The sequence below is a fragment of the Saccostrea cucullata genome, unplaced genomic scaffold (genome assembly GCF_032062105.1).
Source record: "Saccostrea cucullata isolate Sc308-1 unplaced genomic scaffold, CSIRO_AGI_Scuc_v1 ctg1987, whole genome shotgun sequence".
Classification (NCBI taxonomy): Eukaryota; Metazoa; Mollusca; class Bivalvia; order Ostreida; family Ostreidae; genus Saccostrea; species Saccostrea cuccullata.
In genome coordinates this window covers 23,984-37,899 of record NW_026921544.1, presented here as the reverse complement: position 1 = coordinate 37,899, position 13,916 = coordinate 23,984, and the positions used below count along the sequence as shown (strand labels likewise).

The 13,916-nt window shown below is 33.0% G+C and overlaps 1 protein-coding gene and 1 long non-coding RNA gene across 2 annotated transcripts; both read right to left on the bottom strand.

The window, feature by feature from the left end:
• Positions 1-2,645: 2,645 nt before the first annotated feature.
• LOC134260274 (tripartite motif-containing protein 3-like) lies at positions 2,646-5,785 on the bottom strand. Its single transcript, XM_062742844.1, has 2 exons — positions 5,699-5,785; positions 2,646-4,699 (listed from the first exon to the last, which is right to left on the bottom strand). The coding sequence occupies exon 2, from the start codon at positions 4,664-4,666 to the stop codon at positions 3,443-3,445; it is 1,224 nt and encodes a 407-aa protein (XP_062598828.1). The 5' UTR covers positions 4,667-4,699; positions 5,699-5,785; the 3' UTR covers positions 2,646-3,442.
• Positions 5,786-12,868: 7,083 nt separating this feature from the next.
• LOC134260261 (uncharacterized) lies at positions 12,869-13,616 on the bottom strand. Its single transcript, XR_009990506.1, has 3 exons — positions 13,565-13,616; positions 13,370-13,418; positions 12,869-13,003 (listed from the first exon to the last, which is right to left on the bottom strand). It is a non-coding gene; the product is annotated as an uncharacterized LOC134260261 (long non-coding RNA).
• Positions 13,617-13,916: the final 300 nt, after the last annotated feature.

The window sequence follows — 13,916 nt, the reverse complement described above, 5'->3', positions numbered from 1 at the left end:
TTTGTCCGTCTGTCCGTCCGTTCGTCAGTCTTTCTGTCTGTCTGTAACGCTACCGTTTCCACACGATATCTCAAGAACCCTTTGAGCTTTTGCATTGAAATTTAGCATAGCAACTCCCTATGGACTAAAAATGACCCCTTTTGATTTTGAGGTGAAAAGGACAAAGGTCAAGGTCATAAATAAGCAAATTCTGTCTGTTATAACACTTTCGTTTCCACACGATATCTCAAGAACCATTTGAGCTATTGCAATGAAATTTTATATAACAACTCCCTGTAGCCTAATGAAGACCCCTATTGATTTTGAGGTCAAAAGATCAAAGTTTAAGGTCGTGAATTTATACATTCTGTCTGTGTGTAACACTATCATTTCCGGACGATATTTCAAGAAGATTTTGAGCTTATGCAATGTAATTCTGTATCAGAACTCCCTAGGACCTCTCTCACCCCTCTTAAAGTGCCCCGCCCCGTTTGTTTTATCAGTATTTATAGTATGACATGTCGCTTTTTCTAGCACAGGGACATGAGGAGAGTTATTGCGTATAAAACAGGTTATCGGCGGACGTTATTTGTTCTTATTACATCTATTAGAAATGTTTAATTAAGGCTAAATAAAACAAATACCATGGATTGTGTAAAATTTTGACAATACCGAATATGAATATATACATGTATGTGACTTCATCATTGCATATAATTTGCTTCTTTGTAGAGTGGCCCAGTGGTCCAGTTGTATGTCTCTCGCTTCACATGTAAGAGGTCCCGGGTTCGATTCCCAGACGATTCATTATCTTTTTTTTCCCGAAATACTTTTTTTAAAATTAAATAATAGTATTCAGCATGTGAAATGAAATGAAGTGTGGCCTGTACAAACTCATAAGATCATCATTACAGTGTGTTAGATATTCCATAAAAAAGAGTCTTCTATACACATAATAAAGAATAAGGAATCAAATATTTATATCCATATTGCCATATTTTATTTGCTTCAGTATACATGTATACATTTAATAATTCTACAAATTCAGTCAGGGGGATCCGACTCCCCCCTCCCCCCGAACTCTGCTTTGTTGACTTTTTCCCTAACCGGGGGACACAAATTCTCTGAATTAGCTTGTTTTTTTTGGACCCTTTATATTGAAGTATTTTATTCGTGTGACCGTTCAGACCAATTACTTTCCATACTTTTTTTAAGACCTAGAAACATTCTGATCACAAAAACTCTAATTAAAAATTCCACAACAAATTATCTCTGTAAGTAAATGTATAATATAAAGTTGATTTTCTTTTACGAGAGGGGTTTTAGAAAAATCACAATAATCATAATATTCTTTTAATAAGAAAATGACCAGGAAGGAGTTTAGCCAAATTGAATTTATAAATTTTGGTTTGTGCTATAGCATAATTATAATTTTAACAGAAGTCAAAAGGCCAAAAGATGTCGGCTAAAATGCCAGTAATTTTGAAAGGGAACTCTCATCAGGTTCTAGTCCCAAACTCCAAGCAGGTTTGTTTCTGTAATGAATTGGCCATTCATTCTAGCACGACAAACCTGTCCTCGCCATTTCCGGTAGATATGTATTTTTCTATTTTCCAATTTATAAACAAAAAAGTGTTCGTGTGATATATAAGTTTAGTAATGTATCTAACACTAATCTTATAATATTAGCTAAGGAACTTACCTTAATTCTTCTGTAATCTACTCTGTTGATTTCCATCTGACATGGTGATTTGACAGCGTCTTCTCTGTTGTTATGACGTCATGTTTTACGTTATGACGTAACAGTACTCCGAGGATTTTCAGAGCCCTATTAGAGTCATTATTCATATAGACATAGTATAAAACAGGTTGTTAAATGAAACAAATTAGAGGGAAATTTAGATAACCTTGAATTTCAATATATTAAAGGGGAAGTTGAGAATAATCTTTAATATATAATTTTGATAAAAATTGTGTGAAATAAACAACAAAAGAAAAATTTATAAATAAATAAGGCCGTCTAAGAGTAAGTCATAGGTCTGAGTTACTGTCACACTGAGTAAATTTTGAGATATCAAAACTGTACTGAACTTTAGACTATTAAGCGTAAATTTACTAAACAAACGATATGTTAAAAACTCTTAAGTTTAAAATAAGTTTCTTTTTTTTTTTGAAATTTGAATGTTGAATCTATAAGGTAAAAATCTAAAAACTTTCCTAAAATCTTCAAATTATAAAACCTATTTGGAAATTTGAAGATTTAATTTTTTGAACTAAAATAAAAAATTTCAATATACCAAATCAGTCTGCATTTTTAAACTTAGGAATTTGAACTAATGTATGAACATTCTAAATCTCTAAATCAATTAAGAAATTTGAATTGTTAAGTGTTACACGGATCAATATTATCCTTCATTCGGCTAAGTTTTCTTTCCACCTTCTGTTTTTCCTGAAACTCAGTGGGTTATATCGTATCGTTCTACTGTTCTTGTACATTTTCTAATCTCTCCTGAATTCCATGTTTTCCTCTAATGTCCTTTGTTACTTCGTCAAGATGGCTATACTGTCCGTGTTCTAGACACTTATAACAGAAAACACGTATGATCGGTTTAACGCTCTAATTCTAAACTACATAACTAAATGATTACACAAATCGGCGTGGCTGAAACTGTCAACATCAATTACTGAATTTGTATTTATCATATAACATTCTGCTGGTATAGCAAATTCCTAAACGAGGGAGAACATTAAATCTGAATTACTATTTTAAGATATGAACATTACAATGGCGATCCTGTCCATCAATACTTAATTAAAGGTTTTCTAGAGTATTTTGGATATTAGTTATACATTGAATTCTCTTATATGAAAGTTTTCACATTTACATTCTTTTGAAAGCGCTGGCGTTAATGGTGTTAGTGTCAATATCTTCGAAGCCTTCTGTTTTTAAATTGGGTTACTGGCTAGCAATACTTCACAATGTTACAATGAAACGCGTGAGTGTCGCTCACTGGTGCTCAAATACAAATATGTAAACAAAATTGTTTACCTTCTCATTTTCGCTTCTAGTGCAATTTTTTTGGTTAAAAAACACTTCAAAATCAGCAAAACAAGTTTCAACAAACCAAAAATAATAAATTTCAAGGATTTTTGGTTTTACTTTTGATTCAGATGAAAAACTCACATTCTACATGCTGGGCATGCGTTCTTCTTGTTTCCATTATAACTCTTTGCAAATATCTTTTTATCATTACTTTTCATCAGATTGCACATATAACTGCTGTTAACCATTGGTTGTAAAATTAATGACTTATGCTACTCATGTGTTACAGGAAAAATTATTACTTAACATCTATTCACATTTGTTTATTTCGCGTTACCAGAGAGAGAGAGAGAGAGAGAGAGAGAGAGAGAGAGAGAGAGAGAGAGAGAGAGAGAGAGAGAGAGAGAGAGAGAGAGAGATTTAATTCCAAATTTTCATGTATTTGATTTTCTTTGCTTTAACACTGTTGCGCTCAGCCACAAGGAGGTTGTCCCATGTATCTACGCTTAAACCCCATGGGCGGTGAAGATCACAGTTATCAATGAAACTGAGGAACTGTCCGTCCTGATCTAAGATGTGGATGCAGTTATTGTTATAGTCTGCTGTTAGGATCTGACTCTGGCTGTCTGTTGCGATGCCGACTGGATTAAATGATTCCTTGGTAGAATAGGGATGACCAATGTATCTAAAACGGAGTTTCCCTGCCTGATTGACCACTACTACTGCTTTGGCTTCACAGTCTGCCAGACAGATATCCAGGTTTCTGTTTTCACTGATATATTTACTGTAGTAACCAGATGAAAACAAAGGTTTGCCTTTACTATCAAACTGAATAGTTTGTTTTTCTGTAGAGCCAAAGTAACGAACAACTTTTGAATGTTTATTATCACTGTCCATGGTAACAAGTAGGTCACCATTGGATGTGCTACAGACATTGTAAGGTAGCCATTCTTGTAATCTGATAACTTCCTGTATCTGTTTATTCTTCACTATGTTTACAGTTCTTGTACCAGAGTCAGTATAAACAAGATCTCCACTTTTTGTCACTGCTACGTCACGTGGTTTGTTCCCTGACTTGGTTTTGATGGACTTTTGAAGTTTTCCCTGGATATTGAAGAGCTTCATTATTTTTTTATTCCCACATGTCCAGATTTCTTTATCACTGTGACATGTAAGACTGTATAGTCTGTCATATCCAGTGCCTATGATGGTGATGAGCTCTGGTTCATCAAGCAGTGATTTAACTGGAGGATATTTTGCAGCTTCCGGTGTCTTCATTATGTAGCCATATTTATCTTTCGTAATGGATAATGCTGATAGAGAACTAAGTTTCAGCAGAGCATCAGTTAAATCATGTCCTTTATGTTTCCCTGAGGAGATGCAGGAAGAACAAACAGGAATGTCACATTTCTCACAATAAAGTTCACAGTGTTTCTGGGTGTGGTTCGGGCATTTTGGGTTGATAGGAGCAGAAGTTTTGTGTTTGTATGACACAACATTGTGTCTTTTAAATGAATCAGAGAGATGTTTTCCAACACAGACTATACAGAGATTTACATGACAAAGTTCACAATGACTCTGTAATGCAGGTGTTTGACACAGGTCACAGAGGAGGATTTCTTGGGCACTGTACTGAGGGTCCATTACTTGAGATTAAGTTCACTTTAGTCGATGCATCTGTAATTATATATTAAACTTTTTGGAGACTTAGATTACAATGATTACATGACCTAAAAAAATGTTAACAAAACCACGTTTTTAGTTTTAACTGTCTGAGCGTTAAATGAGATTGGCTCTCCATTTTCGTTTTGATGAACTTTAGATAGATTCAAGCTATTTGTTGGGAATAACAATACTGGTGATGATAACCCGCAAATGAAGTTGGGGGGGGGGTATATGAGTCACCGTTGTCTATCTGTTGTCATTTATGACTGAAGATGATCCTAGAAACTACCAATAATTTATTCAATGTCTGATAGAGTAGAATACAACTGATATGCTAATTAAATAAACTAAATTACTTCCTTGTACTTTTCTAGTTGTTTAATTATTTGTTACTAGGTCATGTGATTTAAAAACCTTACATTTCTTTTATAATTATTTTGTGTGAAGAATTTAATCAATTTAAATAATTTGTTAGGAATCTCAATAACTAGGTAGCAATTACAATGTACACAATTATACTCGGCAAATGACATTTGGGGTCGGGAGGGGGGTATGTGTCTAAATCGTCTATTTCTTTTTCAATAAATGTATTTAATACACTTGAAAATTTCAATAACATATAATGATGCATAAAAACATCAAATTTTTTAACCTCCGATATAATAGAGTAAACAGTTGATAAATTCTACATGAATACTAATTTCATGAACGAAAAGCAATTTTTAACAAAGCCAACATGTTTTTAGTTTAATTGTGATATTGTAGAAATCTGAACAGTTTCCAAATGTCAGGAGAGAAATAATGGCAGCTACACCCTTTGAAGAAATATATTGTTTTATATACTTTGTTGGACAAAAGGTATTTAGAATCAACTAATAAATGCACTTCATTTAAATTCATATATAATCGGTAAGGTTTAAAGTGATTTTTTGTTCGTTTTACTAAATTATTTACTACATTTGAAAATTTCAAACACATAAAATGACGCATAAAAACATGCAATTTCCTTACCTTAGAACCCGATATGACTTTCCTATGAATCCTATAGACACTACCAATTACTTTCTTGTCTTTCTTCTGGCTGTTTACCCCTAACTAGGACATGCGATTTAAATATCTGACAATTTTGTTATAATTTCTTCCGTGTGAAAAAGTGAAATAAATTTGTATAGATTCAAATTATTGGTTGGGAAACACAATAACTGAGAGGTAATTATACTTTTCAAATGCAGTTCAGGGGATAAATGAGTCACTGTTGTCTTTCTGTAGGTATTCATTGACTGTAGAAGATCGTTTAAACGACTAATATTTTATTTAATGTCTAGTACGATAGAATAAACAGTGATGAGTTCAGTATTAATTATATGACATATGAACAATTAAAAAGTCCAATTCGTTTTTAGTTTTAAGTGTGATTTTGTAGAAATCTAAAATGTTTAGTAATACCAGAAGGAATATAATAACAGTTATCCCCTTTAAAGAAATATATAGCTTAGTAAACTTTGTTTTTGGATTGCTTCTTGTTTATTTCCTTTTTGATTGATTGATTGTATATTGTTAAACGTCCCTCTCAAGAATTTTTCATTCATATGGAGACGTCAACGATGCCGGTGAAGGGCTTCAAATTTAGACCTATACTCGACATTCAGGGCCATTGAGCAGTGAGGGTTCTTTATCGTGCCAGCGCCTACCGTGACACGGGACCTACGTTTATAAGGTCATATCCGAAAGACCCGTGACTTTCACATCTGATACCGAGCGCTTGGCGAAGGAACAGTCGCTACCTATTTTTAAGTCTTAGGTTTGACGCGGCGCCGGGAACGCGAATCGAACCCGGGCCTCCCGATCACGAAGCGAACGCTCTACCACTAGGCTACCGTGAACGGTTATGTCCTTTTTGAGAATTATTTTACTCATTCTAAGACGACACCATCTGCCCGTCGAAGGCTGCAAATTTTGACTTCTACTCGACATGCAGGGACATCGAGCAGGAATGATCATTTCTCACCTACTGCTATACGAGACCTCGGCTTATAAGGTCTCATCCGAAGGACCGGTCTCCGAGTCCCACAAAGGAAATTGAACACATGACGTAAGGATGAACTCTTTACTTCACAACTCTAGAGCAGTTACTCTTTTCACTGCCCCACGACCATTTTGTTTGAAAAAAATATTAAGAATGAATTATATAATTGCACTGATTTATTTTATAAATCAGTATGATTTAAAGTTGCTCTTCACTTCGTTTTAATAAATCTATTTTTCCCAACTTGACAATAGCAATAATATCTGAGTGACGTATTGAAACATGTTAAAACTACAAAAAGTTATATTCTAGCCTAATGATCCAACATGGCTTCCATGACAACGTAATATATACTGTATTTTCCGTATTTTTAGCGAGGACATTTTATCGCGAACTGGGTCTTTAACGTCAAATTGCGAGAATTATAATTCGCGAATGGACGTTTGATCAACAGAATTTACATAGATTTCAGCACCATAACAATAAAAGCGAGTAATATTTTTTTCGCGAGTGACGCTTCTCTCGAAATTACGCGGAAATTGATTCCTCGCGTATAATTAGGAATCTACAGTACTACGAATTACTTCCTGGTATATTTGTAAATGTTTACCCGTTAACAGATCATGTGAACTAAATACCTTACATTTCTTTTATAAAATTTGAGAAGAACGTTAAACTGATTCAAATTGTTGATTTGCAATGACAAAAAACGAAGTGGCAATTATACCCTGCCCTAACAAAACAATACTATAGTTAACTATAGTTTACTATAGTTAACTATAGTAAATCAAAGTTCCAAAGTTTTCACCATAGTAAATCAAAGTTCCAAAGTTTTTACCATAGTAAATCAAAGTTCCAAAGTTTTCCCATAGTAAATCAAAGTTCCAAAGTTTTTACCATAGTAAAACAAAGTTCCAAAGTTTTCCCATAGTAAATCAAAGTTCCAAAGTTTTTACTATAGTAAATCAAAGTTCCAAAGTTTTCACCAAAGTAAATCAAAGTTCCAAAGTTTTTACCATAGTAAATCAAAGTTCAAAAGTTTTCCCATAGTAAATCAAAGTTCCAAAGTTTTTACTATAGTAAATCAAAGTTCCAAAGTTTTCACCATAGTAAATCAAAGTTCCAAAGTTTTTCGCCATAGTAAATCAAAGTTCCAAAGTTTTACTATAGAAAATTAAAGTATTGAAGTTTTTGTATGTTTTTTTTTTTATTATTTTTTAAAATTATTTATCTGTTTTAAGGGTTATGATTTTGGTTTGTTTTTTTATCTTATAATAATTTTTTCTCCATAAATGATGATAAATATTGCTTTTTTATCGGTGCTAGTACATTTTTTTTTAAAATTCATCTCTTGTACTTTGTTCTTATAGCGGAGGGGTCGGGTTTTTCTAACGTTCATCTAAGCTTCAATAAATCTTATTCTTGACATTTCATAAAATGTACAGAATGAGAAGCAAAACTATAAATCCACGGGTTTTATAGTACTTAATCAAAGTTCCAAAGTTTTCATCATAGTGAATCAAAGTTCCAAAGTTTTCACCATAGTAAATCAAAGTTCCAAAGTTTTTACAATAGTAAATCAAAGTTCCAAAGTTTTCACCATAGTAAATCAAAGTTCCAAAGTTTTCACCATAGTAAATCAAAGTTCCAAAGTTTTCACTATAGTAAATCAAAGTTCCAAAGTTTTCACCATAGTAAATCAAAGTTCCAAAGTTTTCGCCATAGTAAATCAAAGTTTCAAAGTTATTACTATAGTAAATCAAAGTTCCAAAGTTTTCACTATAGTAAATCAAAGTTCCAAAGTTTTAACTTTGGTACTATAGTTAACTATAGTAAACTATAGTTAACTATAGTATTTTTTTGTTAGGGTGCAAATGAAGTGGGAGGGATAGATATGAGTCTCCGTTTTCGATATTAAGTCATCTTTGACTGAAAATGGTCTTAGAAGAAAACACTTGCAGTGGCCTTCAACTCCACATTTAGATATATGGACGACATATTGTCAATTAATAATTGTAATTTCCATTCCTATGTTGATACAATATATCCTGTTGAGCTTGAGATAAAAGATACCACAGAGTCCGACACTTCTGTATCATACTAGGACATTTTACTTGAAAAAGACACTAATGGTTATCTAACAACCAAGCTATATGATAAACGTGATGACTTTAACTTTTCTATCGTCAACTTCCCTTACTTATGCAGCAATATACCTTCAACACCTGCATATGGAGTATATATATATATATATATATATATATATATATATATATATATATATATATATATATATATATATATATATATATATATATATATATCAGTTGATTCGATACGCAAGAGCATGCTCTACGTATGAACAATTTCTAAAACGAGGTAAATTATTGACAAGCAAGTTGACGAAACAAGAATATCAGCAGTCTTGTTTAAAGTCATCATTTCGTAAGTTCTATGGTTGATACAATGTCCTTGTCAGCAAATAAATTTTATCATTGAGTCAAATGCAGACCGTTTTTCATACCAATTGTTAGTCCATTTTTTATACAATGAATTGGCGCTATTTCCTGATCATGACAGGGAGCACACGGCGGGTGTGACCGATCGGCAGGGGATGCTCACTCCTCCATGGCACCTGATCCAACCTCTGATGTTTTGGGGGTCCGTGTTTGCTCTGCTTTAATTTTGTATTGTTTTATGGACTTTGAGATTAAATACTGTCCGTTATCCTTATATCCTTCTTAAAACTACGAAAATATTATTCAATGTCAAATATAGTAGAATAAACAAGTGTTAAACTCTACATGAATACTAATTTCATGAGCGAAAAGATGAAAAAAAAAATAGCTAAGCCATTTAAAGAAATATATTGCATTATATACTTTGATTGTGACAAAAGGTGTTTAGATTCAACTGATAAATGTACTTCAAATGAGGTTTAGAGGATATATGAGTCACTGTTGTAGTTCTGTGGGTATTCCTCGACTCTACATGATCTTTTAAAAGACCAATATTTTATTATATGTTTGATGCGATAGAATAAACAGTTTATCAATTCCGTACTGATTATATGACATAGGAACAATTTCAAAAATCCAACACATTTTTCCGTCCTGTGTGTCATATTGTAGAAATCTAAAATGTTTAAAATCAACAGAAGGGATATAAAAACAGTTATCCCCTTGAAAGAAATATAGGGATAAAACCTAGGACTTTTCAACTTTATACACAAGCATTCCCAACGATAAATTATAGTCCAGGCTTTTGATATGCTTGGCAGATGTTTCTTTAAAAAAAAATGAAACTCGTTATTAACTTACCTGGTCTTTGGTCATTTGCAAAATAATTTCCTTAACACACATTCTGATTATACACAAGTACTCTAAAGTTGACATCAAATAGATGCTTGAGTATCTGATTGACAATATCTATGTAGTTTTTGGAGACTAGGTCTTCCAACAATCAACTGGAATTCTGATGAGTACCACTGAACTCCGTTATGAGCAAGCCTATTTTTGATTCATGTGAAACGAAGTTCGTGCAAAATCTCATGCATGAAAATAAGAAAACACTTGTTATGGTCCTCAAATCAACATTTAGTTATATCGACGACGTATTGTCAAATACCAATATCAATTATCATTCCTATGTCGATACGTTATATTCTGGTGAGCTTAAGATGACAGATACCACATAGTCTGATACATCTGTTTCATACTTGTATATTTTACTAGAAAAAACGTAACTTTTTTATCGTCAACTTCCTTTACTTATGCAGAATATACCTTCAACACACTAATACGACGCCTAGATATCTCTGTTGATTCGATACGCAAGAGCATGCTTCACATTTATGAACATTTTCTTAAACGAGGCAATGACCCTTACTGCAAATGCAATTTTTCATTGAGTCAAATGCTGACTGACATTTTTCATACTAATTGTATCTACCAAATGATTGTATTTAAGAAATGAAATTATTTGAAATAGGTATGACAGTTTGAGTGAACCTTCTTTTTAAATCAGTATATTTACTATAACGAATTAAACTTTTTTTTCACAATTTATCGATGCGTAAACACACTTTTACTCACAAACTGAATAAAAGTATGAAGCACTTTTATGTGAAAATTTTGTGAAAAAAAGGCATGCCTTTACATATCAAAACGTAGGGTATAGGAGCTCTTTTCTTTCTTTTTTAATCGTAAATTATTATGGAAGTGAAATTCCTCTACTTTAAATGTATCAAACTTTTGGATTTCTCATAATGCTAGTTATTCTTAGAAAGCATCTCTGAAATATGTCATCTTTTAAACATAGAAAGCAGTCGAACAAATGGTAAATGCTGTTATTATCTTGTGCTTGAGAGTCAATTTGTTCAGAAAATTCAAGTTAAAAGGAACATGTCTCTCGGATGTGTCTAGTACGTTTCCGAACAAATTTACGGCTTTCGAAGGAACGGATACAAAGGTGACTGCAATGGGTAAGAACGCCAAAAAGAAAAGAAATTGACATCAAAAGCCGTTTGGAAATATTTGTGAATTATCACCTCGAGTATTTCAAAATCCTGTCAAAAATTATGTGTGATTTATGTATGTATGTGTTGGTAAGTTAGTGAAATAGAATTAAAAATAATGTACAATATCACTTTTAAATATATTTTGTTGCCTCGAAAGGGGAGACACAATTGCGATTGATTAAGTTTTTGTACATGTATTAACTTCTTCTAAAAATCTAGGAATTAATTCATTTTTCAAAATTCCTTGTCTATACTTTCATGCTTAGAATGGAACGAAGAAACCAAGTCCATTAAAGGGATATAGGCATTTTTTTGGCGTCCTACATTTATAAATGTTATTATAATGGTAACTCTGTAATTAACTTTATAGATATTAATAAACACTAAGTAAACCCATTTGCTAGCCGACTTCATTGTAGTCCAGCCTGAGTCAAATAAATTATATATAAACATTTTATTAGGAATATACGATTGACATTTATTAACATCATTTTCTTTATGAAAAACATAAAATACATTAATTTTTAATAAGGAATTATAAAAAATTTAAAAAATTTAATATTATAAAAAGTACACAGTTTCATCTATAAAAATGGGCAAAATATATGAAGTAGAGCTCAATAATTCTTTTGAAAATTACTGTTTATGCATTTTCATTTGTTAATTGCAACCGTGTATGTTGCTTTAACTTGAATTTTACCAACGACGTGTAAACTGTCTCAAGTTTTATCAAAAGTGATTGATCTTTTGGTTGGTTTAGTGAAACGTTTGTGTGCAACATTCAGACTTGTTGCAATTGTCTCTTTTTTCGCACAAAGACATTCTGCAATATAAAGATCTAAATCTCCTCTATAAACGATTCCAACGGCATACAGACGGTTTACTATTCTTGTCAGAACAACGGGCCCACTGTCTCCCTCGCCAGAGAACTTTTCGAAACCAATACGTGGCGATATCACCAACACATCTCCGTCAAATACTTCAAAGTCACTGACTATTTGGGTGTACCCTTTCGTTTTGGCAGTGGCAGCACCGAACTTGAATACTAGCCTGTCGGTGAGTGTAGAAAGTGGTTGTCCGTAGACGTACACATTTTCATTTAGTTCTTCAACGGTTTTTGATAGCAATGGCAATACAGACTTATATATCTTTATGACAGAAATGTCATGTAATCTTTCATTTTCCAGCTTATCTTCATTTAGCCAAATGCAGATGCCGATTGATTTAACTTCTCCATATTGTTGAACTTCAGCTAAATCCCCTTCATTGTAAAGATGACCAGATGCTATTGCAATTATGGAGAAAAATGATTGATTGATTGTATATTGTTTAACGTCCCTCTTGAGAATATTTCGCTCAAATGGAGACGTCACCGTATGCCGTTGAAGGGCTTCAGATTTTGACCTATACTCGGCACTCAGGGCCATTGAGCAGTGAGGGTTCTTTATCGTGCCAGCGCCTACCGTGACACGGGACCTACGTTTTAAAGGTCCTATCAGAAAGACCCGTGACTTTCGCTTCTAGTGCCGAGCGCTTGGCGAAGGAACATGCAGTTACTACCTTTGTTTACGTCTTAGGTATGACGCAGCGCCGCTATCGAGAATCGAACCCGGGCCTCCCGATCTCGAAGCGAACTGTTTCATTTGTTTCTTTCCAAGCATAGTATTACTCCTCCGAAATAAGTTTGAAAAGGTTAAGCTCAGATGGCCCGAATTCAAAAGTGACATAGAATAGCTGCATTTTGTATGAATGTTTATGTGTCGAACATGTGCTACAAAATACCAAATTGTACTTACTTATGTTAGAAAAAGAAATAAATTTAAAAAAGATTTTTAAGCAATACAATTTAGAAATAAAAATTCTTCATCTTAAATCTTAATATTGACAAAATTGATATGTAGAATGAAGTCACGATAATTAGAATGATTCATATTCGGGACGTACTATGTGGAGGACAAGTTATATTTATGTACTGTTACGGTATATAAACATATGTTTCGTTTTAATATTCGTAACTTGTTCAGGCAGACATGCGTTCGGATTAATGTGGCTTACGTATTTTCATTTTTGTGAATCACTAAGAAGTCTTCAATTATGCGCCTATGTTACCACCATATGTTTATAAAAAAGAACAAACCTTTTGAATCGAGTTTGTTCTCTTGGAACTGGAGAAATCAGTGGTGAAGCTAAAATACAATTTAATCTTTATGGCTTTAGTGAAACAAACATTCAGCTTAATTTCAATGTTTTTTTTTCAGTATTGATACAGATAAACAAAAATAACCATCCACAAGGAGATTTTATTCAAATATTCAAAAAGGTTATTTTTTACATGTTTCAGCTCGACGACGTGTAACAACCCCTGCCATGATTTATTACCTTAAAAAAAGAAGTCAGATTAGTAAACCATGAATTACAATATTTCAACTAATCCCTGATATAAATGAAATCAAATTCTGGTTGAATGTGATTTTTTCGCAACGAGTTGGTGTGTGTTTCTTCTTTATTCCGGAGCCTTGACGAGGGGATAAATAAAACACAACGACTTGGATAAAAGCATGTCAATCATTTAGGAATGTACTTAAATTAGCGGTCTCTGCTTTCCGCCCAAATTACTAAATAGAATATACCGCTGAATGTAATACGTTTACAGTAAGCTAGTCTCACCCTTCAAAGATTTATAC